Source organism: Protopterus annectens, chromosome 3.part1, assembly GCF_019279795.1.
Source record: "Protopterus annectens isolate FY-2018-M chromosome 3.part1, PAN1.0, whole genome shotgun sequence".
Taxonomy (NCBI): domain Eukaryota; kingdom Metazoa; phylum Chordata; order Ceratodontiformes; family Protopteridae; genus Protopterus; species Protopterus annectens.
In genome coordinates this window covers 847960043-847987546 of record NC_056732.1, presented here as the reverse complement: position 1 = coordinate 847987546, position 27504 = coordinate 847960043, and the positions used below count along the sequence as shown (strand labels likewise).

The 27504-nt window shown below is 36.1% G+C and overlaps 1 protein-coding gene across 1 annotated transcript in view; it reads right to left on the bottom strand.

Moving 5' to 3' along the window:
• Positions 1-27504, bottom strand: part of DIPK1C (divergent protein kinase domain 1C) — a 212381-nt gene that overhangs the window by 1824 nt on the left and 183053 nt on the right. The window contains exon 3 of the mRNA XM_044067126.1: positions 14699-14863. Coding sequence (XP_043923061.1) covers positions 14699-14863 — 165 coding nt within the window. The remainder of the gene's footprint in view (positions 1-14698; positions 14864-27504) is intronic.

The following is a 27504-nucleotide window of genomic DNA, read 5'->3' as shown; positions in this document are numbered from 1 at the left end:
AAATTGAGTCACAGTTGTATTCTAGGTGTTGTGTGTTAGCCTGACACCCTGCAGAATATGGGAAAAGGAGAAGGTGGGATGCCAGTGCAGCAGGTGAGAAAAGAAAAGTCAAAAGTTGACAAGGCTTGAGATGGCCATTGAGAGTTTCGTTGGGAACTAACTAAAGGCAAGTTGTACTTATCCATTTGACATCCCCACTCTGGGCCAGTAATCCAGAAGCCTGAATCCTCACCCCTTAACACTGGAGAGGGACGGTCACTTGGAACAAAAATCCATATACCCAGTATTTCCAGTACCTAATTATACTGAGTGAAATTATTATTAATACAAATGCTAATGCTTGGCTAATGCAGTAAGGCTTTCAGGAGTGGCCACAGTGTCACCAAATAGATGTAAATCCTCTTAAAGTTTAAAATATTCTCTAAAGGACCAGCCACAATGAAAAGTTTAAATGTATTTAATAATAAATGAAGATGAAAATATTAAATATTTATTTACAATAAACACCAGCATTTCAGTCACAGGAAATATTAAAATAACACAGATGAATAGATTCACACAGATTCAGAAAAACAGTACTCACTATACTTTCCTGACCTAAAGAATTACTATTCCCTGGTTCACTCACTAGAGTAAGGCAAGATGATGTAGGTGAGAGGTCTTTCCTTGTCAAGTTCCAAAAACAGAGTGCCTTGAGACTTCATCAAGTATTAAAATATCACAACAGAGGTGACTTACAGAATGACATCCCATACATCTAGCCATATGACTTCTGGTTCCCATATTAACCCCTTGGCTAGAAGTTGCCATGCTCTCGCATATAGGTGTTACCATGCAGATAGAGCTTTGCTAAGATGTGTTATTTCATCTGGAAGCCATAAAACTATTTCAACACTTCCACCCTTCCAGTGTAGCAATTAGTTCACTGCTAGAGACACTACAGCAAGGATTCCTAGCCCTTGTTTTCACAGACATTTCGTCTCTGGCTGCAATCAGAACTGCAAGATACAATCTTTATGGTCTAAATTAAATTATTTAATTTCGTACTATTTTTCAAAGTTAGCTTGTCTGAGATTAACATCTTCTCTCCCAGTATCCTCTGTTAACATATACATTTCCACAGTTAGAACAATGCAGTCTGATATAAATGTATATTTCTTTTCTGTCTAGCAGGACACACTGTTGATACATTTTGCAAGACAAATATCTGTATGAATCAGTTTGATATACAAATGGCATGTAACTCTTTACAACATTCCAGCTAGCTGTGCTGGCATATGTTACACATCCACTGCCCTACTTCTCCTGGCATAGCTGGCAATAACTCACATCATCACAATCCATTATCAAAAGAAATGTACAAATGACTGCATAGCAAAGTGACTTATGTGAAATTAGTACAACAGTACAGTACACTACAAATCAGTACAAAAGTACAGCAAAAAATCAGTACAATGGTACAGTATAAATCAGTACAAATGTACAGCAAAAAATTAGTACAACAGTACAGTACACTACAAATCTGCACAAAAGTACAGCAAAAAATCAGCACAACAGTACAGTACAAATCAATACAAAAGTACAGCAAAAATAGTAGTACACAGTACGGTATACTACAAATCAGTACAGAAGTACAGCAAAAAATCAGTGCAACAGTACAGTATAAATCAGTACAAAAGTATAGCAAAAAATTAGTACAATAGTACAATATACTACAAATCAGTACAAAAGTACAGCAAAAACATTAATATGCAAAGTACAGTCAATTTCACTCAGTAAATAAAATCAATATGTAAAGTACAGTAAATCTGACTCAGTAAGATTGTAATGCTGACCAAGTACATCGAGCTGTAACATAACACTAAGTTTATAGTACATCATATTATAAGATAGCATGATGTTTATACAAGAAAATGTTGCATTAATGCTGTAGAGTTAACCGGCTGTAGTAATTAATATACAAGCCATAATTCCAATATATTTATTCAGTAAGTTTTTTTTTTCAAATAGTTTCAATGTTTCATGAGTTCTATGTGCAAATTATATAAATTATACAAGTTGGATGAATACAGCACATGCAGTAATGATCTACACACATTAGCCAGTGTTTAGGAAGCACATTCACTTATTGCAAATATTTCCTAAGATTTCTTTGAATATTTTTTAGATTCAAGGTTTTTCATTTCTGCCGGTAGTAGATTTCATATAGTGGGGTCCTAATCTTTTTTTTTAATTATTAATATCTTTATTGAATTATTACTCATGACATAAGCAATCATATATTTATATAAATGAAAACAAACCATATTTTCACTTGTACATCAATGCATCACTTACAATTTTCTATATAGTCATTCTCAAACATTACATAACGCATTCAATTCCCACCTTCCCTTAAGCCTCATTCCTCCTCTAAATCATTATTTTGCATATATTGTTCCCACAATTCTCATTTTTTTCTATGTAATTTGCACCTACCCTTTTCTAAAGATCCCAGTTCCAGTTATTTTATCTCTGTTGCTATATTCACTACTTCCAGTTCAGATAGTTTAGACTTTGATTACCATTTTCCTTTAATTGCTTTTTTGGCAGGCCCCATAATCACACTCAGCAAGGCCTTACTATATCTAGAAAATTACGATTCTGTATCACAGCTCAAAAAATCGGTTCCTTAGTCACACCAATTTGTTCACCCGATATTTCTGACAGTGTAGTCTGTAGGTAAATTTTAAAGTCTGTTGACTTATTACACTTCCAAAAAATATGTTCCCTATTACCTCTTTCTTCTCCATCACACCTCCAACATTTGCAAGCTAGCTGAGGAAAAATTCTTTGGAGTGTGCTTAGGGTATAAAAATATATGGGTCTACGTCTGATTGTCAAAAACTCACTTTCTCAACAATCAGAAGATTAAACCTATTTAAGCAAAAGTGCACTAAATCGAAAGTGCACTGTTGCAAAAGCTGGTTCTCCGAAGTGCATTACAGTGGGGATAAGGAAATACATCCTTTTTTCCACTGTAGTGCGATCTCAGAGTTAGTATGTTTAAGTAGGGGGGTGTGGGGGGTGCAGGAGGGCTTGCCCCCCTGCAAAATAATGTTTAAAGCAGTTTTGTTTTGTTTTTTTCCAGTTCGGAGAACTGGCTTTTACGAAAGTGCACTTTTGATCTAGTGCACTTTCGCTTTAATGAGTTTTGATGTTGCTTGATCAAGATTGTGAGATTTCGATCAAGCAACATAGACCCAAATACCTATGCATACACTTCCTAGAAAAGATCCTAAATCTTTTAGACTTTGTTACATATTTGGGAGACATAGGCTCACAGGTAGGTACTAGGCTATTGACCCAAGGGCCTAAGTAAGCCTAGCCAACAAGGTTCCCTGGCTTACACCACCCAAGAAAGTTATTTTCCTGTGCCCCTGTCGAGCAGAGCCACAGAAGTGATCCCCAGGGTGTATTTCCTATTTCCCATCCACTCATCAAGATTTTTCTTGAAGAGTGCTAATGAGAAACTTTGCTTGACATAGATGGGTAGCTTTTTTCAGTATATGAGAAGTCTCTCTAGCATGTCCTGTTTATTGTGGTGACAAGGTTTAGGTCCCTAGAGTGTGTAGCTTAGAGGGATTGGGATTTCTTTAGGTACAGCAGGTCCAACAGCTCTGGGTTTGACATAGCTTTATATGTTAGGCAGAGATTACTTCGGAGTAGGCGATATGCTATGGAATAAAGCTGGAGTTTTTTGAGACAGTCAGTGTAGGGCATCTGTTTGAGGCCAGCAATCCTCTTTGTGAGGTACTTCTGTGGCCTTTCCAGCTGCTGCAGATGTCTTGTGAGGTACATTCCAAAAGGGGCATTGTACTCTATAATGGGTCTAATGAGTGTCGAGTAGAGGGGAACAAAAACGCCACGTAGAAGGATTTCCTGACTACTGTGGCGATGTGATTATCAAAGGAGAGACTACTGTCCACCTGGGTCCCAAGGTCTCTTAACACACATTCGGTGTTAAGTAGACTGCCACTTATGTGGTAGTTCATGGGTATAGAGTTTTTACCAAAGGGTATGACAATGCACTTTTTGGCATTGAGCTTGAGGCCATGGCTCTGACACCAGGCATCTGTTTCAGTGAGGCCCTTCTGTAGGATATCCACATCATTTGGGGGCTTGACTATGGCTCCTAGTTTGCAGTCATCTGAGAACTACATTAACCAAAGGCCTTCTGTGTTAGCCTGTACTTCAGAGAAGTAGATACCAAAGAGGAGAGGTCCCAGGACTGAACCCTGTGGTACTCCACTTGTCACTGGTTTGAAGTCAGATTTGGAGCCTGCAACTATTACAGTGTGGGTTCTGTCAGTAAGCCATTTAGCAACCCATCTTGTGATGTAAAGATTTATACCTAGTTTAGTGAGTTTATCTATAATTTCAGAATGGGGGATGGTGTTGAAAGCCTTGGCGAGGTCAAGATAGGCTGTGTGAACCACCTTACACTCATCTACAGCTTTGGTGACTGCCTCAAAGAAGTCAATCAGGTTTAGGAGGCATGATCTGCCTTTCACAAACCCAAACTGGGTGGGTCCAGAGTTTGGAGGTTACCAATGTCTTTGTTTATGAGTTCCATGATGATACGTTCCATGGCCTTACAGACCAGGCTCGTCAGGCTAATAGGGCGATAGTTCCTGGGATCAGTGGTGGCTCCCCCTTTGTGGAATGGGATAACTGTGCTGTGCACCATCCAGTGGGCGCAAAGCCTGATGTGAGGCTATGATTGAACATGCTGCTTAGGTGGGGAGCCAGTTTATTCTGAAGTTCGTGTAAAATGCAGCCTGGGATGTTGTCCGGTACCATTGATGCTGTGTTTTTGGCTTTAGAGAGTGAAGCTTTTACACCTGTGTAGTTGTGATTACAGGGACTCTGCATTCTTCCTGTATATATATGGGCCCTATAGGGGGTGGGAGGGGGGTAAAGTTAGCACTGAACCTATCTGCCAGGATGTTGGCAATATCAGTTGGTTCTGTAATTTTCATGCCGTTGTGCTGTAACTCAGAGCAGATCTGGGTGTTGCCATTGAGATTCCTGACTTGGCTATAGAATGCTTTGTGGTTGTCCTTAAAATCAGTGGCAGTTTTGTTTTCATAGCTAGCTTTGAAGGATCTTATAAAGGATCTTAGCTTCTTACTGAGGCTGACATACCTATATTATCCTATTGTTTCTTTCTGAATTGCTTATCTGATCTCTCTTCCCAGTCCTTTAGTATCTCCTCTGATTGATTGGTGGGGTCCTAATCTTCAGAAGGCTTTCTCTTCAATGTCAAGTTTAAATCTAGGTCTGACCAGTGTGAGACTTTCTGCATGTACCTAACAAGACACTTACACCAATTGGAGTGGTCCCAGGGGTTTCTCACTAAAAAATGCAAAGAGTAAGACATGTATCTTATGCAGACCAACTAAAGGTCCTATCCCTTTAATCCATCTCATATCATTTATTGAGAGGTAATTTATGCCTGACCTACAAGGCATTCACTGATCCATCCCTGGTGAAAATGTTACATATTTGCAAGGAAATTTATATGAGGGCTATGCATTCCATGGACCTGAACCTTATCTGTGACTCTACTAGAACTTGCTAGACAGACAGATTTATATCATTTATTGAGAGGTAATTTATGCCTGACCTACAAGGCATTCACTGATCCATCCCTGGTGAAAATGTTACATATTTGCAAGGAAATTTATATGAGGGCTATGCATTCCATGGACCTGAACCTTATCTGTGACTCTATTAGAACTTGCTAGAGAGACAGATTCATATCCCAAAGGCTACCTCATCTATGGAATAGGCTTCCAGTCCTTGTAAAATAAGGCCTGTCCCTCACTCTCTTCAAAAAGAATTTGGATAAATGGATAGGGGACCATGCATTCACTCCTGGGGTATTGCCCATGTCCATTATGGAAAGAGGCAGTATGTAAAATGACTCAGGGCTCCAACATCTAAAAACCTACTACCATAATACTACCCCTTCCCATATCTGGGGAGTTAAGATATAATATTATTATATCCTGGGTATTTTTGGCTAGGCTTGTAAAGGCTCTTGTGCCATTAACCTATTAATAACCTATGAACTTATAAACCTATGAGGGTGTTTTATTGGCCCATTCTAAAGGAATTTCTTTGTTCTCTAATTTTGAGTAATATCTTTTTCATCATATCATATTTTTTTATACTTATATGAATATTGGCTTACTGCCAGAAAAATTTAGAAATTGTTAATCTCTGCTAATTTTGTTCAAATATATTCACTGTTCTCGTATTTGGTACTGTTTTTGTAACTACATTTGTGTTTGGAGCCATCTGCACTCAATTGGATTCCTTATATGTATTTTATATGTATATTATTATGTTTCCTTATATGCTACTGTTTTGTCTCTATGGAATTGCGTTGTTTGCTTGCAGCTTTTCTCCCCAGGCCTCCGCTGAAAATGGACCTGTGTCCAGTTGGATTTTCTCAGTTAACAAATGTAAAATAAAATAAAAATAAAATTAAATAAAAAATTTTAAAGGGAGAAAAATAGCCTAGTGTTAGAATTTTAAATATCAATATACCTAGAAAATAGGTGGCTCTGTTAAAATGAGAAGCCATCATGCCTTTTCATATAAGATCCCATTGTAACAGTTTAGCTCTGCAAGATGAACAGATATAAATATTTTGTTTTCTACAATTTAGGCTTTTGGACTGTTAAGTGCAGAGTAAAAAGCAATCATGGGTAGGGTATATTCAATCTTGAGAATTAGGACATTTTTGGCTATGGCCATACATGCTGTTGGAAAGAGAAGGCATAAAAGTCGATAACAAAATTGCATTTGTGTTCAAACTTTGGTTGTAATATAGTCTGTGGGAGTATTGAAGCTTAACAAAGAAACAAGAGTCACACCAAGGTATTTATGTTGTACAGCATTTGGTATAGTATTCCCTTTTGAGTCTTTTATGGCTGTAGTAGGTAGGAAGGACAGTTTCTTTGAGTAAGAGAAAAGCATAACACTTGTCTTAGTATTGTTTATTTCAAGTTCATTTTTGTAGAGCTAGTTACACAGGTCTGTAAATTGAGACCATATAACCTGTTGGAGGGATTGATGGACTTTGTGAGCTTCTAGTAGATGAATGTCATCTACATACATGATTAATTTGTGGTTGGGTATGTGATGATGTGAGGTAGTGCCAGCTGTGTCAGAAGGAGTAGGGCAGTGCATGTGTAACATATGCCAGTTTTGTAAAGAATTTTATGTCATTTGAATATCAAACTGATTTGTACAGATGCTTCTGTTAAAAATGTATTTGTACAGTTGCTTGTGTCAAAAATGTATCAACAGTGGGCCCTGCTGGACAGAAAAGAAATATACATGTATGTCAGATTGTATTGTAGTAACTGATGAAATGTATATCATTTAACAGAACATACTAGAAGGGAAGGGGTTAAGCTCAGCCCAGCTAACCTTAATAAAAATAGCCTGAAATTAAATTACTTGGTTTAGGCCATGAAGATTTTATCTCACAGGTTTGAATGCAGCCAGAGACGCAATGTCTGTGAAAGGCCTGGACTGAGGTCCAGCACTATTGTCCTTAGTGGTGAACTAATTGCTACCCTGGGGTACCAGAAAATAGCTTGTTAGTTTCTGCAGGAAGGGTGGAAGTGTTGGAGTTGTTATATAGTTTCCAGATGCTGTAATAAACATTAGCTAAAGTTCTATGTGTGTATTGTGACACATCAGTGCCAGATCCTGTGGAGTGTGTGTGTGTGTGTGTGTGTGTGTGTGTGTGTGTGTGTGTGTGTGTGTGTGTGTGTGTGTGTGTGTGTGTGTGTGTGTGTGTGTGTGTGTGTGTGTGTGTAAATCAAATATCAAAGAGAGAGTGTGTGACAGCTACTTTGAAGAGAAACACTGAGAACTAATTTCACAGAGAGGGTGGTGGAGGACTTGACTTGGAACACCCAGCTATGGACTCTGCTCTATAGTGGTCAGTGGGGAGTCTTATTTGGGGTCTGGAGAGAAAGCCCAGCCACGGGACTAGAGTGTGCACCTCAAGACTGGAGTATGCATTCCCTGTGTGCTCTTAAGAGAAATTGTACTTTGTGCAGAGAGCTGCATCTGAAAATACTGTGTTTGTTTATTTTTCTGACAGTGAACATTCCCCACCAGTGTCAGTGGTGAGGATTGAGGCTCCTTGATCAATGGCTGAGAGGAGGGACATCACAGGGCAAATCATGTGTGATGCCATTAATAATGAAATAGGAGAGGACCTAAGACTGAGACTTGTGGAACTACAGTGTTAAGTGTACTTATTTTAGATACCATGTTGTTAGAGTAGACTTGAGATGATCTATCCTGCAAGCAGTTTTTGAACCACGGTATGGGGTTTTCAGCAAAAATTAAGTTTCTACATTTTTTTCAGTTGTAAGGATATGGATCACTGTCATTAAGATAAGTGTCATGTCTACAAACATACCAGCAGCAATGAGTCCTTCGTTAATGCTACTATAAATACTGTCTGCTGCTGATAGTAATGCAGTTGACAGATGCTTCTGAAGCCATGCTGTTGATCACTTAGTAGGACACGACTGCTTATAAGTTTGAACAATTGCTATTATATTAGTTTTTCAAACATTTTAATAATGGGCAGAGATTTGAGATTGGTCTGTAATCTTTAAGTTATGTCAGTGTGTGGACTTTAGGTAAGAGAATAATGACTGCATGCTTGAATGCTGGAGGAACTATATCTGTATTTAGAGAAAGACCGAATATACTGAAAAAAAACAGCTTACTGTAATTAGGGCTTAATGAGTTTAGTTTAGAGAGTAAGGATTTAGTCTGTTTTTCAGATGTGACATTGAAGTAAAACATAGCAGTATAAGTGGCCTAAAGGATAAAGTTGAGGGGAGGGCATGCTGTTTGGATAAGGCTAAGGAGGAAATTTGTCAGCAATACTATTTATGGTAGAAAGAAATTTGTTTCTAAAGTCATTGGCAAAGGCATTTGGGTTGCTATATTGCCTGCTACTAATAATAGATGTATTAAAGTTAGTAATATTACTGGCTAGCTGTTTTCTTTCTTTCCAGACCAGATAGATCTGGATGTGAGTATCTTTTGCCTTTTGTCTTTGATGTAAGGCTTTGGCACTATCTGTGTCTACTTTGGTTGACTTTATTAATGCCAGGTATTGTTGATGGACGTTTTGATCAATGGGGTCCTACTTCCAGATTTTCCAGGCCTTATCACTTACCTTAAAATCCTGTTTACTATCATCCATAATACAGGGACACTTTTGTCTTCTGATTCATCTGCAAGTTATGGGAAAGAGGTTTTGCTGCACATCTGAGAGGGTACTAATGAAGTGGGATATAAATAATGTGGGATTTGTTTTGGGAGTATGGAGTGTGCATTCTGTATTATTTAGGTAGTTATCTAGTAGCAGTCGTTTGTTTTGGATACAAGGTCTACCTAAGATGATATCTGGGAGATATTTTTTAGTTTTGAATATCCATTTTGAGATAAGTGGGCAATGATCTATGATGAAATCTGGGAGAATGTAAACGTATTATTTTTTTTATATCTGTTATTATTAGATCACTCACTGTATGGTTTCCAGTTTGCATGTTTGGCCTTGTGGGTTGTTTTACTAGTTGTTTGTTTGAGACCTAGAGTATGTAACATTCTGTGCAGTTTTGGGCCATCTAGACCAATGGCACTGAGACTGAAATCACCTAAGATAATACAGTTTTTATTTATATTTGTGGAAAACATTATACCTGGTTTCTTGAATAATGTTGCTAGAAAAGGGAGATGGTACATTAACAACACCTATAAAGAGAGTCAGGTGGTTGCCTCAGGTAATGTGACTGAGCACTGAACTGGGACATTGTTTAATAAAAAGCATGGTGCATCTCATACCACGGCTATCCTTTTTGATGATACTGTTGTCACATCTAATGAACGTTGAAGGGCAGACGTTATCTTTAGGGTGGTTTAGTTAGTGTAACAATGTGAGATTTCTGGGAATATAGCCTTGCTTCCATCAGGGTCTTTTTGTTATTAATGCTAAAAAGATTCAGGCTTGCTGTTTTAGTGTTTGATAGAGGGAAGGATGGTTATAATTGGTGGCCCAGGGTGGAGGTACATATTCCAGGCAAGCATTAGCTTCAGGGACAGGTAAGATAGTTTACACAGGTAACTATTAATTTGGTGTAAGGGTGATTTGGTGTTATGAAGAATATAGAGTTGCATCATGTATTGCCTTGTAGTGAGGTGAGTCAGAAGTTTTATGCAGTCTTTATATACTGAATATAGACATGTTGTCATCAAGGTTTTGTGTTGTCTGTTTTAATTTTAGTAGTGCATGGAAAATTATTAGAGCTACTTAAGCAGAGTAAGGAATGCCATAAGGAGGGAAAGTGTTATGATATGTCTAAATAATGTTGTTTCTAGGTGTGTTTTTTGGTGTTGATATAATACCAAAACAGTTAGTTAACTGGTGTGTTGGGGAGTGGTTATTTAAGAATAAATCTAATAATGTGGAGTGTAGGTAGCAAGGAGGCTAAGGTGGAGAGCAAAGCAAAGCCATGCATAGTTTGGTGGAGCAGACCCCCCCCCCCAAGTCTCTCAGAAAAGTGAAGTCAGGGTACCTTAAGTAGCAACAGCTCCTGGTACTTAAATCGGACTAGAAAAACATGTTTACTAGTAAGAAGAAACCAGATGAGATAAGGAAATACAGGACCAGAGGACAAAAATGAAGGTTTGTTTGGGAAAAGGTTTCCGAGGTATACAGAGAGGAAAAAAAGGAACCTAAGTGTAGAAAAAGCTATGGAATAATTAAGTCAAAAGCCTATACCCATAAGTGTGAAGCCATGTCCTTTCCAACTAAACTGATGACTTACCTTTACTCCTAACAAGCTACTGTTTAATACAGTAAGCTGTTCCTTGAAAGAATGCCAACAACTCCTCCTGTTTTAGCGATCAAACTTGTTAAAGAACAGTTGGGCTTTCAGATGTATAGCATGGAAATACCTAATACCTTTTAGGTGGATTCATTAGTGTATTTCAGGAAACCCTGATTCCCTTGCCTGTTAAAATTAATAAAATAAAAAAATTGATAACCATTTATAATAGTAGAGGGAAATAGCAGATATTATAGAATTAAATAAATTATACAATAAGTTGCTGTGGGAAATATAACATACTAATTTTATATTTTATTAAAGAAAGAACAATGCTGATTTGATTAATTCTTAGCTGAGGAAAAGAGCTTGGTTACTTTGTTTTATTCTAAATGGCTCTTTTTATATTGTGAAAATGTTGGCAATCACCTAACAGGAGCTATATGACATGCTGCAAATAACGATACAAGCAAAACAAAGGCTTTGGAAATCTAACAGTTAGCACAGAGGATAAAGGCTATGAGCTGTTAACGAGCTACTTGCTTACAGGGTTTGATTTTCACAGCTTTCATTTGCCTAGATCAAGGGGTAATTAGGAATCTGGGCTAGTATGTATAATCTTTCCAAATGGAATCAGACCTAGATTAACAGCACCAAATTCTTTTAATGGTGCCTTCATAAACTTTAGCTGATTCCAGTGGTTATGAAGCTGAAATAAGGGCACCAGAGTATTTTATCAGCCCTGAAATCCACTGGCAATAAAGCCAGAAAAATGGCACTGAAGTGTTGTATCCACAAAACTGTGCCCAGGGAACCAGCCTATACGGAATATTCAATCCTTTACCCACACAGTAAGGTATTGTGCTTACAAGCAAGTCATACTTTATGCTTCAGCCTTGAAACAAGTTAAATTGCACTTAGAATTTTAGTGGGTCCTGGAGGAAAACTCAACATGGGGTAAAAGTATTGGCCACTAAGGTGAGTGGATTCAACTGGCAAGGGAAGACATAAAAAAGTAGCAGTCACCAAGGTGAGAGTATATAATGCTGTCGCAATTAGCTTCCTAAGTGAGCTTCCTAAACAGCCCAGGCAAGCTGATAAGGTTATCTACAAACATATAGTAGCTATTCATTAGCACTGGTCCTATAGCTAACAATAGCTATGCTACTCTAATTACACCCTAGATCAGAAGTGCAGTGGTTAGAAAAATTTAAAAACAAACAAAAAAAATTGGCATATAATACCTAGGCATTGTTCCCAATGTATTCAGATTCTTTAGAATGTATTCAGATTTCTCAGGGGCTGATCCTGAAAACAGTCCATGTGGGTCCAGATTCTACCCCCAGTTAATAAATAATAAACAATAAATTAATATGTTATGCATTCATGAGAAAATGTATTTATTTATTTGCTTGTTTGTTTGTTTATTAACCAGTATGTGTAAGTGTGTGTGTGTGTGTGTGTGTGTGTGTGTGTGTGTGTGTGTGTGTGTGTGTGTGTGTGTGTGTGTGTGTGTGTATGTGTGTGTGTGTAATCTCTAGGATTTCTATCTGACTAACAGATCACTAATTCTACTTAAATTAAAAAATAATATAAGTCTTACCTAAGTAATATTACTGTTAGTGTCCATTGGGTGATCAGTATTCGCCCCAGTACTATTTAATAACTTCATGACCTCTATGGACAATCTCTATCCACAGTGAGTTAACAGTAATATAACCTTTAATGTCAATAGATGTGGCCTATTGCATTTTGGTAATAACAAACAGTATTCTTATGCCTTTGACAGCAGTCTGATACCTACAATGTATAAGCATAAATGAGATAACTGACAAAAGATTTATGATCACTAGCATCATTCTGCATGTTGCTAGATGTTACTTCATCCAGGAAGGATTGCGTTCTCGTACCACTATTTACTTTACTTGCAAGACCCATTCAAAAGTACAATACTTCACTCAGTATGTGATCTTCTCTTGATATACAGACTCTGAAAAGAGCACAACAATTCCTGACTAGAGTAATCAAACAGGTAGTTAATCCCTATTCAACTCTTCTCTTTGTATTCCTGATAAGTTAGGGATAATCTTATTTATATGTTTAAAGCACTAAAACATGAGGAACATCTAGCAAGGAGTTTAACATTAGTCAGCACACTGTTCTTGACTTCTTACCACATTAACTCTTTATGGAAGGTCAATGTGTTTTCATTCAGAGTAGAAACATATTGGAACAGACTCTCCCTCATGTTTAGCTGTAGTAATACCCTTGTTGGATTGAAAAAGCTACACTGCAGTGTAAGTGACTTTAATTTTTTTTTTTTTTTTTTACTAAAAGAAGAATGATAAAGCTATTTGATAGTCTCCTTGTGGGAGTTTCATATTGTCACTCAGGAACATTGTAACACAGTTAGTTTACATCATACAGACTTCACGAGTGAAGCCCATGTAAGTTTTGTAAGATCACTATACACTGATCATTTGAAACCCTTTTTCTTGTTAGTTGCTAATCATACACTTTTAATTAATTGGACATGAGCACTTTCTCAGCATTATTTTACATTTCTGTTAGCATGAGTTTGCTACTATTGAAAAGTGTGCCATTAAATCAGCATGTCGATATGAAGTCAGCTTTGCTCAAAGTGGGTTTCTGGATCCATCAAGGCTGCTGTGAGTCATCACTTATTTTAATGACTTCTGTCGAGATGCAGTCAAACCTGGTAGGTGGCTGGCTTGGGGATCTAGACATGATATTGTATCTCAGTTCTTTGCAAATGATGCAGGGTCATTCAGCCCATTGCTAAATGTGAAATGGCTGTAGTGAAAGCACCTCCAAATCTGATGCCACGATCATCTCTAAGAAAAGAGTGGATTGCTCTGTTCAGCAAAGGATGACAGTCCTTTGTGAATGACTTTACACAGCATGAAGCCAACAACCATGAATGACAGCAAAAGACAACAAGAAGATGACAAGCAAACAGGTACATGCTTCTGAACAAACTAAACTAGTCTATAATGGTGATATGAGATCAAAGTTCTCTTAACAATGGTAGCTATTTACTGATAAATTCACATCCTCGTCCTTATCTATTGTTAGAAGCTGTGAGTAGTAATTGACAGAGTGAAGGTGGGGGAACATGCAATAGAAATAAGTTTTCTTTGCAGTGTTAGTGGGCACACTGTCTGTGACAGAATGCAGACTTTAGTGATCCCATATCCCATCCGTTCTTTCATATTAACAGCAGAGTTGAGCTGGTCTAGGTATTTTATAAAGGTGCACCCTGCTTGACTGCCATTTAACCTATTTTGGGTATAGATCAATGGAAGAACTCCCTGGGGCGTACCCAAGGCATGTTGAAAGCATTGTACAGCTCAAATGGAATGAGAACACTTAGGGATCCTGCTTAGACTGCTCTCACTGTGGCATTCACTAGGAAAACTGGAAGGAAACTGAAAAAAGACATGACTCACTCTGCCTGAATGTGCCAGCTTTGTATTGCCAAACTATTAGCACAATGGTGACCATGATATGTTGCAACATGCAAAGGTATAGAGTGCCACTGATATGCACATATATGAGTCGGTATAGAGTGCCACTGATATGCACTTATATGAGTCAGTATAGAGCACCAGTGATATGCACATATATCTGTCTTTCCATTCACAATAGCTTGATTTTCTTATGAGGGAAATATTTTCTAGTTATCAATTTTTTAAACAAACAAAACAAAAAAAAAAGACAAAGATAAATGCGCACATTTCAACAAATACAGAACTTACTTGCAGATTGGTATTTTCTCTTTCTGCCCCACACTTATTGGTTCTTAAGTTACACTTGGAAAAGCAATCAAAAAAACTACAGTCCTCATCAGTAGTGCAGCTTTGCTCAAGAATATCCTGCATTTTGGGTTCAAAAAAAGCCATATCGACATCAATTGCAACAACCTGAAATCAAAAGTTACAATAAAAGAGAATTGTTCATATTTGTGATCTAGAATTCAGTAATACAAATATTACATCTAAGAAAGGTATGCAATAGTATAACAAGACAATTATTCAGAATGAATAACTTCACCCCAGTACTGACCATTGTCAGATATAATGCAGTCATGCTAGAAGATTAGTAGTTTACAAGGAAAGAGGTTAGAAGTCCAGAGAAGTACAGTTGCACAATGCAAAATAATTATAGTTTGTTGCTAAGACACCAGAGATGAGAACATTTTCCTATGCCTTAATTTCCAGAATCTCATTTCATACTACCATCGATCATAGACTTAAACATTTGCTTATCTGTGTTCCGAAATAACTACTTCAGGTGGACTTTCACATTTGGCCAACAAAAACAAATCTTTCCATCCAGAGTATCTACTTTGCAATAATTTTTAATATAACCTTAACATTTTTGCCTAAGTTCATCAAGTTTAACCTCCTCAAACTGTTAACATTACCTGAAAAGCAGATGATCCTTGATGAATGAAAAACCTCAAACCTTATACAATTACAGTCACCAGCTGGACAAAACAAACTGGTGGAAGCATCAGAATGATGAAAAAAACAACCCCCCTGCATCTTCATATGTTTATAGGTTTATAGGAGGTTACTAGGCTAGCAGCCCTAGAACCTTTATAGCCTAGCCATGTTAATCCCAAATTGCCCCAATTGTCCTTGGTTAGCTGGACATACTTTACAGATCAGCATGGACTACCCCAGTCCATGAGGGACATGGGTATCAACCCAGGGTGAATTTGCAGTTGCCTATTCACTTGTCCAGGTTGCACTTGAATAGGGTCATTGAGGAGTTCTGCTTCACATGACTTGGAAGTTTAATCCAGAGCAGCAGCAATCTCTGGGAGACATACCTGTCTGTCCAGCATGTTCTGTTAATGTCACTGGCAAGGTTGAGATCCTTAGAGCGGGTGACTCTAGTGCCATTTGATTTGTGGAAGTGCAGCATTTCTATCAGGACGGGGTCAGTTTGTCTTGTGTGAATTTTGCTATGTCAGAAATCTTGTCATTTTGACATTGCCTAAAAGGCACTATTGGGGAGGCAAGCACTTTAGCCAGTATCCAAAAGTCTAGGGGAGACAGGTGCAGACCATCTCCAGCAAAGAAGAGTGGGCTGTCGACCATGTTTTCCCAGGCTGACATATACTGGATCTCCCTGGACTGACACTAGAAGCTAAGCTAATTGTTGATGTCAATCATTTTTTTGTTTATAGTGTGGCATTATCCTGGTCGAAGGTAGAATGCTGCTTAGGGCTAGGGTCATACCTGCCTGAGACACATGATGTGAGAGTTCAGTCATGTCTGTCTTCATATAGTCCAGTGAGGTATGTCTCTGGTCATTCATCCCAACATGGACTATGACAGAGTCATAATAGTACTTGTTGTTGAGTGACCTGAGTGCATACATGATCTGATGGATCCTGGCACTCGATAGGCAGCTGACTGTGACCTGGTGAGGGGGACTAATGCGTGTCTCACTATGGAGTCTCCTATGTCTAAGACATTAGGTTTTGAGGTGTTTTGTCTTAGGGGATTATTTGGAGAGACAATGATATGTGTGTTGTTATGTGCAGTGGTTTCTATACATGTTGAGGTGTGTGCAGATAATTTGCGCTTGGGAGGTCTCTGATCATTTGGTAGGCTTCTACTGAGTACCTCCATGTATGTGGGTTTATGTTTTGTGTCCTGAACTTGTGTGAGAGGTGAAGTGTGTGAGCTGACAGCCTATTTGATGTCTTGGTTTTTGTTATGTGAGAGGATTGTTTCTAAATTGATAGTTTAATTACACCTCTCACATATGGTATTTGTTTGTTTCAGGACTAAGTGGTAGTCAGTATACATGAGGCAATTACTACATTGCCTCAGAATGCCCAAGTCAATCAGGCTGGCTGGAGAAATGGTGGGAAAGTGACCATTCATAATGGCAGGTTTATACCATGGTACTGGTGAAGAGCTGTGGCAATGCTGCTCAGTGTGTAGCTGAGTTGGCTGCAGAGCAACAGGGGACTTGTGAGGGCTCTACTGACAGACATTTAGGGAAAACTTAAGTTTCAAGGCATATGCATCTATACAAGGCAGTGCCAACCCCCGTTGTGCAATGAGCAGCTACACACATACACGATGCTTAAATACAGGTGAAATTCAACAGTTTTAAGACAAACAACCAATGGGAAAGTCTAAAACTGAGCTTTTCTCCAGCAGTCCCCAACACAGATGGAACCTGAGCTACACACTTCTGCCACAAGGGTGCAGGGAGGCCCTCTTAATGTCAGAAGGCTGGCTTAGAGCAAAGTGATGCCAAACAGCCTGGATTCAGGAAGACTGACGCCAGCCTATGCTACATAAGTCAGTAGTACAGAATTTCAAAGTGCAGAAAAAAATGCAGACACAATCAGCAAAAATGAAGCAGCAATGCAAATAAATACAGTTAACAAAGTGCAATACAGGCTTTAAATATACTTATGTTTAAGTTGTTTGCAGTGGATGCCTCGGATTTCAGTTCAGATGCACTCCAGATCTCTGGCTAAAGTCACCAAACTCTGAGCAGCTCCGGTTATATGGGGACCCTCATATTTTTACACACTAACCCCATGGTCACACCACCTCAGATAAAAATCACTGCTAGTACACAGATACAAATAACACTAGTGATGATTTCAAACTGAGGAGTAAAAAACACTTGAAGCTCATCCAATTTTCTTTTGACCTGTAGAGAAGCCAAATATGCATTTTGGAAAAAATATATATTGAATATATTCATTTATTTGAATTTCTTTACCAGGGTAAAGCCTGATAAATTCTCTCATTTTCAATCTCAGCCCACTGTAACTGTTAGATGAATATACAAAGGTACATGATTAAAGAGCGGTATATGGCAAGATCACAAACAAATGCAAACATATTTACAATAAATACAAAGATTTGTAAACATAATGGTTGTTGCAAAGAGTAAGATGCTGGACATGACTAAAGCAGAAAGGAAGGAATTCTAATTAGAGGGGAAAAGTGACAAGACAGGATAAGTGAGAAACAGAAGGAGGAAGACTTATGCCATGTGTCCTTCTGGGAAGTTAGACCATTTACAATGGCTAGTCTGATGTTCTTTTAGAAAGTTGTGAAATTTCAATTGGGAAGGAAAGTCTCATTAAAACAGACTTATAAAGCTGCTTACTGCTAAAAAAGGGATAATTCCTATTTGATCACACTTGATTACCAAGTGTTTTCAAAAAAGTGCCATAACTGTAAAATAAAAAGATATAACCTGATATGGAGAATTACTATGCAACCATATTTAATAAGTAAGTCCTGTAAAAGCAGACATTTGTAGTCAACAATTGTTCAGCTGTGCTTTTTCTAACTGGAATGTGGACAGGTATGAGGCACTGATACCACTGACCACCACTTCTATTTGAAAGGCTGGTCAGTGCCAAGTCCTGAACAGTGGATCTGGAGCCATACCTCTCAACTGCACAGATTTTTGCAGAATGGCCAGATTTTTACCTCATTTTTGGTCCATTTTTCATAAAATTTTGTTTTTTTGGCAAATTATTATCAAATCATTAAAAATTTAAGTTAGAAAATGACAACATAAATTTGAGTTTCAGACATCATACCTTTCAGAAAATTCATGTTAATGCAAAACCTATTATTCTATCAACTTTCTAAGTTTGTAAGAGCAATATTTAAAAATTGCCCTAATTTTGGGTCTTTATTCCACTTTTATTGATGGATTTGTCCAGATTTATTGCTCTAAGAGTTTGTGAGGTATTCCGGACTAGGGTGTGTCTACCCATCACACTAGAAGGGAGGCCAGTGATGTCATGCCCTGCCCACTAAAACTACAGAATAAAAATTAGTTACCCAGTGAAACTACACAAGGAGTCAATATTTATAAAGAGAAGTATGCCGATGTGAAATCTACTAAGACTAATGGGTACACACAACAAAAGATTTACTGAGCATAATAACCTAATAACGCCAACAATCTTTTTAAAAACTCTGAAAAACACCTAAAACCAAAACATGAAAGTCTTTATAAAAATGAATTACAACCAAAGCCCACGGGCACAAAATCCTTTATAAAAACTTAAATGAAAGTAAAATACAACTAAAGGCAAAAAAAAGTATTTCTAAAGACAGTCAAAAAATATAGAAGCTGCAAGGCAAGAACAGTCTTATAAAGACTAACAACCTAAATGAGTGGGCCTAAGAACTCACAAATATATGCCAGAATTCTGAAAAATAATTCTGGTTTTAAGGCTGAAACCCACATCATCCAGATCCCTTTCATCACTATAAGACTGGGAGGCAGGGATTGCTATACTTCAGTCTGATGAATTTTTATATCATGAATATTTTCAGTGCTAGAAGTGTATAAGAAAAACCTTGTGCTGATGTAATAATCACACAGATAAGAAATCAAAAATATTAAACACCTTTGCTACTCAGAGTAATTGAGACAATTGCATATGTTATACTGTATCACCAGTATGTTCTATATTATTATACCAATATAGATATTCATAGATCTATAATACGTAAAATAACTATTACTTTTGGCATGCTAACACTGCTTTACTACATTGTTTCATTATTAGCTTTTCATATAGTCATGTTTTATGTGCCTTGTACTAAAGTAATAGTGGACTATGATATACTGTGACACACACACACACACACACACACACACACACACACACACACACACACACACACACACACACACATAAATATATATGGCATGAAATCAAATATACATGCACATATTTGATTGCGACTAATTATGTCAAACACAAAACACTGAATCTTGATCTAATGTAGGTAGAACAAACCACAAGTAAAATATGGAGCCAGATGCTGCTACACCTCTTAATGCCTAAGCAGCAGCACATTGCAATACTGTTGAAAAACAATACTGCACCTTCAACTGCAGCACATTGCAATATTATTGGGAAACAATAAAACACCTTCAATTCATTATACCACAATCTCTAGAACTGTAAATATAACTTAAAAAAAGCATATAAACATATTTTATGTATCATGATTGCAATGCATTATTGTTTGCAATTTTAGAAGATCACAGAACAGTAGTAATGAAAGAAACAAACCTACTCACTATACCACAGTCTTCAGAACTGCAAATAACAGGGGCCTGGCCAAGATGGCTAACTGAGAGCAGTAACTAGTGAAAGGTCTGTGACTGAAAACTTTTCTCTGACAGAAAATTTAATCAAAAAAATACAATTTGGAGATATCTGTTAGCCAATTTTATCCACAAATAGATTTAAAAGATTTATAGCTTCAAGTTCTTCAAAAACTTTAATTTTCCTGTCAGAATTTCAACTGCTTGATTAATACAGAAGAGACTTCAACATGAGCCACTCAAGAAATGGGACTCAGGATTACTGTGTAAAAAAAAGATATCTAGTCACTAATGTCTAGTAAGCAGGATGTATTACTTAAAATGGCCAAACTGGATACCAAAATAGAAAGTTTCAAAGAAGAGACCAGAAAGAAGATATAACATTCAGAAATTCTTATGAAACAATAAAGTGTACAAATCAGCACTGTGGAAAAAGCTTTAAAAGATCATGAAGAGAGAGTAACTGAAGGCGAGTCTCAGACTGAATTTCTTTCAAAACAAAGTAACTGGCTCATAGAAAAAGTTGATAATTTAGAAAATAGACTGAGATGAAATAACATTAGAATTTATGGTATATCTCTAAAGTATGTGGGAGACAATATAATAAACTCCTTATCAACCTGGCTACATAAAACATTAAAATCTGCCCTTTCTTTGTCTTTTGGAATTGAAAGGACACAAGAAAGAAAAGTCACCACCACATTCAATTATAGTTAAGTTTATGTCTTGCTTAGAAAAAGATCAAATATTTAAAACAGCATGATCCAGCCCACCTATTAAAAGAGGTGAACATGTAGACAGATTTGACAATGATTATTGCAGTAAAGTAATGAGTAAAAGAAAATCTTGGTTATCATTGATCAAGGAACTTAAAAGAACAATATTAAAGCCACGTTGGTGTTTCCTGCAAAGATCAAATTATTTCTTTGTAACGGAAATAAAATATTCAACACACTAGAGGAGGCATTCACTTTTATCAACAAAAGTAAAATCTTTAATAATACTGATGAATTGATTTTAAAAACAAAGAGATTTAAGAGAAGGAGTGAGCTGAATTTTTGAAAAACTGCTTCTAAAATTAAAAAGCTTAAAAACAAGTGACTTTTATTCGCTGATTGCATGACTTTATTTTTTGAAGCAATAGATTTACCCTTTAAGTAAAAGGTTTGTATCGGACATTAACTTTCAAGTATGTATTTATATTTTAAGATAAAATATTTTTCATGATAAGGAGTATAAATGGTTAGTTACTGCTTTACTATATTTATAGTGAAAAATTTAACATATTTCATTTAACTAAAATTATAAATGTATTTATAAAAGTTAAATACTTCCCATAAGAGGATGTTGTTAAATTATAAGCAATATAATTGGTAGCTTTAAGACTATATAAGTTAAGAATATTATTTTATTTGTTAAATTTGCTTAGTATGTGCATTGCTGGGCTAACTGAATGTCAGATCTGAGTAATATGCTAATTAGAAGTGTTAAAGTGCTGGTGATTTTTTTTTATTTGTTCCTTTATAACACATTCATTTCACAGTCCGTTTATGAAGCAATTAACACTTAAAAAAGCTCAAGAACAAAAGAATATTCCAGTTGCGTGAGAATGAAGGATTCTTGCTTGCCTTGCTTCCTGCATTGAGCTATTCTGAAGAAAATCTAGGTCAAAGTTCATCATTAATATCTGTGAAAACAGGAACTTTATTTTTCCTTTCTTTTTTCTCCAAGTATATATGTGAGAAATCTACTCAAAATAACACATTGTTTTCCATTTTAGAAGTGAAGAATTGGTAAAACAAAAGCTTTAGTAAAGTTTTATATTTATCTGTTGCTTACATATAATTTGCTTACATTTTGCTGAATGGTAATAGCTTACACTGTAGTATTATTAACTCTAACTGTACATATTAATGAAAAGAAGTAAAGTTAGATGTTTGTTACTGATTAAATGGTTTAAAAGAATTACAAGGAATGAGAAACTTACAGAGGAAATTAGAAGCTGTTGTGTACTGTGAGTTGCCATTTTCACATGCAGTAAACAAATTCTAATGTCAGGATGTGAAGCTTAGATCAGAACAGCAGTTTACAATGGCCAAAACACACATTCAAATTAAACAAACATGAATTATTTTATATATAGTCAAGAATGCTTGTAATACTAGAATTTATAAGAAGAATAAACATTTTATGAATAATATGCATATGCAAAAGGCTGCAATATCCACTATGTAAGATTAATGAAAGAGCAGTAGCAGTAAGTTAAGAAATATATATACATACTGTAATCTCTTATAAGGAGCTGATGATTAAATAGCTCTTTGATATGAGATATTAGAAATACAAGATAAATGGAATAAGGTAGAAGACTAGTGGGTAAATAAAACCAAAAAAAAATATATTTAAATAACTGCTTTTAAGAAAGATATGTATTACATATACCTGTATTTGGCAGAAATGTGAATGCACAAGACCTTATATAATTTACATAGAAAATCATATAAAAATTTTGAAAATATCCTGAAAACTGAAATTTGAAGCTTGGTGATGTGAACTTTGAAGCTTTATGCATATTGTATGTTATTAGCTTCACCGATACTACATGAAATAACTAATTTCATAAGTCAGAGCTGAAATTTGAGTGTTATATTGTTGAATCAGTATATCTATTTTGATAGAACGTAAAGTAGATTTTTCAGTATGTTTGAACCCAAGAATGGAGAATGGGATTTAAATTAAGCACATTGCAACTTGTGAATACAACACAGACTGCAATTTGACTCTGTAGACATAACAAAGCATTCTCTTTTCCCACAGTAATGTCCATATTTTTTATGAATTAGTTTAATAAGCTGAAGGATTTTTTAAATATTTTGATATTTATCATATTGTCACACAATTTTGAGTTATAGACACTTCTACTTTTAAACTTACCTCAGAGCTTTTGTTAGATCTAAAAAATATGTGTGTATCTTCTAGCATAATGAATTTATATGTGCATTGATTTTCCTCTTGTATAATAGTTTGGTATGATAAGACTATCTTCTCACCTGTAAATTTACAGATATCTTTATCCCTTCAGGTCCCACTTTGTTCTACTTATTTAGAGATTTAGTTATAATTATGTTGAATGAGCGAATAATTTAGCAATATTTAATGTGATTAATATCAGATGATTATTACATTTTTATGTAGTAATAGATGAAATAGTTCTAAATAGCAAAATATAAAACCAAATTAATAGTATCTTATTATTTTTAAGATATATATATATATGTAAAATATATTAATTATTTGTAAGTCATGGTAGCTTTTGGCTAGTTTTTTTATGCATGTTTAGGTATTGGTAGGTAGAGAGATAGTACACTAGTTTGTTTGATAGGAAAACTAGAAACTTTGATTGGTATGTTGTGTTTTATTAGTAAAATATATAGTTACAGTTGTAGACTTGTTTTTGTTTTTATTTATGAGTTTTAGTAGTTTAGTTTGTAGAAAGGAAGAATTCAAAACATGTGGAAAGTTAAGACACTGATGGAAGAATGCATTATAATCTTATATACAATTAAATTAATACCTATCCCACCCTATCATCTATGTCACTATCACTGCCCAGTTCCAGTTCCATCCTAAAAACATTTGAAATCACCCCTCAGGATAGACTTGCATACAGCAATTTGTCTTTTTTTTTTTGACACAACTGCTTGATGTTTTGCCCAGAGTATACAAACTGTTCAGGTTCAACTGGATAAAAAGAACATTAAAAAGTATATTTTGCAGGTGGGCAAGACTTCTTGTACCCCATACCTCTTTACATACATATAGTAAATCCACAATTGTACAGGCATAGAGTAAAAAGAAAAGCCCAATAAATTTGAATCACTAAAATTGCACAGCTAGAAATCACCCTGCCAGTGACTCCTTATAGTGAACATCAATCAGAGAATTGCATATGGGGAACAGAAGTGGAGCAGTTTAAACTTGTTTACTTTGCACTCATCCAAGTGCGAGACAGCTGTACACTGCTGTGCATTAGTGTTTTCCTGAGTAGACTGAAAATCTGAATGTTGAAAATATTCAACTTTCTAAATAATGACCATGCACTTTCATTGTAACAATACTCTTCTAGCATTCATAGTTTTTAGTAGAGTGATTCAAAACTTCTTCTGCAAGCTTTTACTCAATGCATATTAAAAATAAAATGGTTGTCATTTCCCAGTATAGACTAAAATGGATCTATGAGACAAGTCTGAATTCCACAACTTCAAATTCTGCCTGAATTAGGACTGTGAATTTGAAGTGGAATTCAGACTGCAAAGTCTGCTTTATCCCATGCAGAAAACGTTGATCCTTGCAGGTCACTGCTAGTTTGGCAAAAATCAATGAGCATGTATTTTTACATTCAGTGAAACTCACACTCATTAAACTCACAATGATTCCATAATACCAGACATTTCTTTTCCTATTTTCTGTGCAAATGCATCACAGTTGATGTGTCTTCTTTCCCTGTATACATGTGGGTTTTCACCAGGTGCTGCAATTCCCACCTCCCATATCACAGAGATATACTATATTTAATGTTGATCATCTAACATGCTGTAACTATGTGAGCACTGTGTGTGTGTGTGTGTGTGTGTGTGTGTGTGTGTGTGTGTGTGTGTGTGTGTGTGTGTGTGTGTGTATGTGTGTGTGTGTAAGTGTGTCTCTCTGTCCTGTAATGTTGCTTGCCTTTTGCCCATTGCTTACTCAGACAGCCTCTGACTGACATGAATCCTGAATAAGTTTATTTTATTTATTTATTTTATTTTATTTACCATTTGTTGACTAAGTTAGCCCCACTAGGCTATTAGTCTCTTTTCAGGGGAGACCCAAGGTGGTATTTATTCTAGTAGGGGAAATTTGGCGAGGAAGTCAGGGAACTTCCTGTACTTTTTTCGATTGGTGCCCTGGGATCTTTTACATCCACCTGAGCTACCATCAACTCATGCAGGTGGGACCTAGATTTAATGCCTCCTCCAGAAGATGGCACACTCGGGATTGCAGCACCCCCTTATGCTGTACTACAGTGTCAGTAATCAATCTGCTTGGTGTAGAAACAGAACCCACAGCCTTCTGTACAGAAGGTGAGTGTGCTACCTGTTACACCACTGATACTGATAAAGTAAGGTAGATGTAAATACTGGGGAATATATGAATAAATGAATATTCTTCTGAAAATAAAAGAGAACATTTTATGTAGTTTCATTAATAAGAAAGGTTCATAAGAATTAAAGAATGGAATACTATGCCAAAAATTTGAGGCACAAATATTGTGAATTACCACAGTTGGGAGTCAACATTAAGACATTTCAAATTCCTGTGTCTTAACTGTAAACTTGCAATGCAGATTTTTTTTCTTAATACATTTGTGAATGTGATAGTTGTCTTTCTTCAGTGAGAATCTGGACTTTTGAATATGAAATCAAGTTTCCTCCTGCCATTGTATATTTGTTTGTTTTTACAAAGAAAAAGCTTTCTACTCTGATGAGTAACCCGTCAAGCTCTCGTCATTAAAAATAATAGCACTAACATTTAAAATAATTGCTTAGGGTCAAAAAGAAGAAAACGTGCTTGTTTTCTAGAATAGAAGGCCTTTAGGTACTAGAATCCATATAGTTAGTGATAAGAAATCTTTGCATAGGCTTACTTTAGTTACTTGAGATGCACATACCCCAAAACAGTTGCAATTTTATAAAGAAATTATTGAGTCCAGGAAGAGAAAGACTAAATATAGAAGCAGAACTCATAATGCAATTCTAAATTAGAGCAGTTAAGAGAGTATGCTTCCAATTTCTCTAGACATGAAATCAATTTTCTTTTTGTCAAAATGTTATTATTATGTTACATGTAACCATAGTGATATATATTGTGCAAGATGATGGCGCACTTTCATTTTTTTCCTTTTTCTCCACTTTAGTATGACCATGGATTTTACATATATAATTTAGCAGTGTGTGGGGCCACTACCCCCATGGAAGTGCAGAGGGGCACTTACCTTAACCCAAATCCTAACACTAAATTCCTATCTACCGCAGATGGGCCAACCAAAACAAATCAACATTTCGAACTTCGCAGTTTTGAACTTTTGCGGTTTACATACTTTGCGCAATACGGGTCGACATCTTCGTATTCACCTAAAGGAATCTTTGCTCTCGTAATAGGAACCCACTTTCCTGGATATGATTATCATTTCTCTATTCCTTACATAAAAAACACAATTCAATTTGTTTGCATAATCAGTGGGGTTTACTGAACTGGAAAGAATAACTCCCTAAAAAAAGGTTTTACTCAGTTACACTGATACATTTCAGTCCAATCTTTACATTTATTGAATAATTGATATGGAATTTTCTTTTGTTTGTTTGTTCAGTATTTTTCTTTAGTTTGAATACCCATGCTAATAATATTTTTATTTTATTTATTTGTCATTTGTTAAACAGGTTGGTCCAGCTGAACCGAAGGCCCTTTTTCACTGGAGACCCGAGGAGAAAATCTCCAGTAATGAAAATAGAGTACAGGACATTAACAAACAGTCAATAAAATGAAACAAGAATAATATCAAAGTTATATCATACATTCATAGACAAGAAAAAATGTATATAACAAAAGAATTACATAGTAATAAAATTGCACATATTTACAATAACAGTAGTTATTAATACAGAAATAAAAAAGCTGAGTGAGATACAGAAATTGGGTTCATGCTAGGAAATTATGGTATAACAGTAATCAGAGCTAGATTGGTAATAATAAGATGAAAAGTGTTACATTTATGTCATGGAAGGCTGATTAATTAAGAGTTATAAGTGGTATGGAGAGGTAAGGGGGGTGTTAAGTAGGGTAGGGCTATTTGGTAGGCAAATAAACATTTGTGCTTCACACTGTGAAAAACTTTAATTAGGACATGGGGTGCCAGATATGTGTGAAAGAAATTATCTTTTTATGTACTACATCGTGCAGTTTTTATTTTAGGTTCACAGACATTACAATCATGTTAAACTATCTTGCTTCTTTACATTAGTGGAGAAAATGTGAACTAATATAGTTTTAATGCAGTAAGTGTGCATACCCCATGAATAACCCAATAAACGGTTATAGCTAAGCATGCTCATCATCTCATCATTCAATCAGATGCTCTGGTGTACTGTTTATTATGAAACTGCCAGCTGTCTTTGCACAGACTGGTAAAGTCTTAGAGAATATAGTTGGTATTCAAGCATTGCAATAGGTACGTTATATGTTTTAAGTGCCTGCTGTATGTTTTGTAGTGTATTACGGTCTGAGGTGAGGCAGAAAAGGGTGCTATACTAGTCCTCTAACCCATTTAACAAACTTCAAATAAATAAATGTGTGTGCGTGTGTGTGTGTGTGTGTGTGTGTGTGTGTGTGTGTGTGTGTG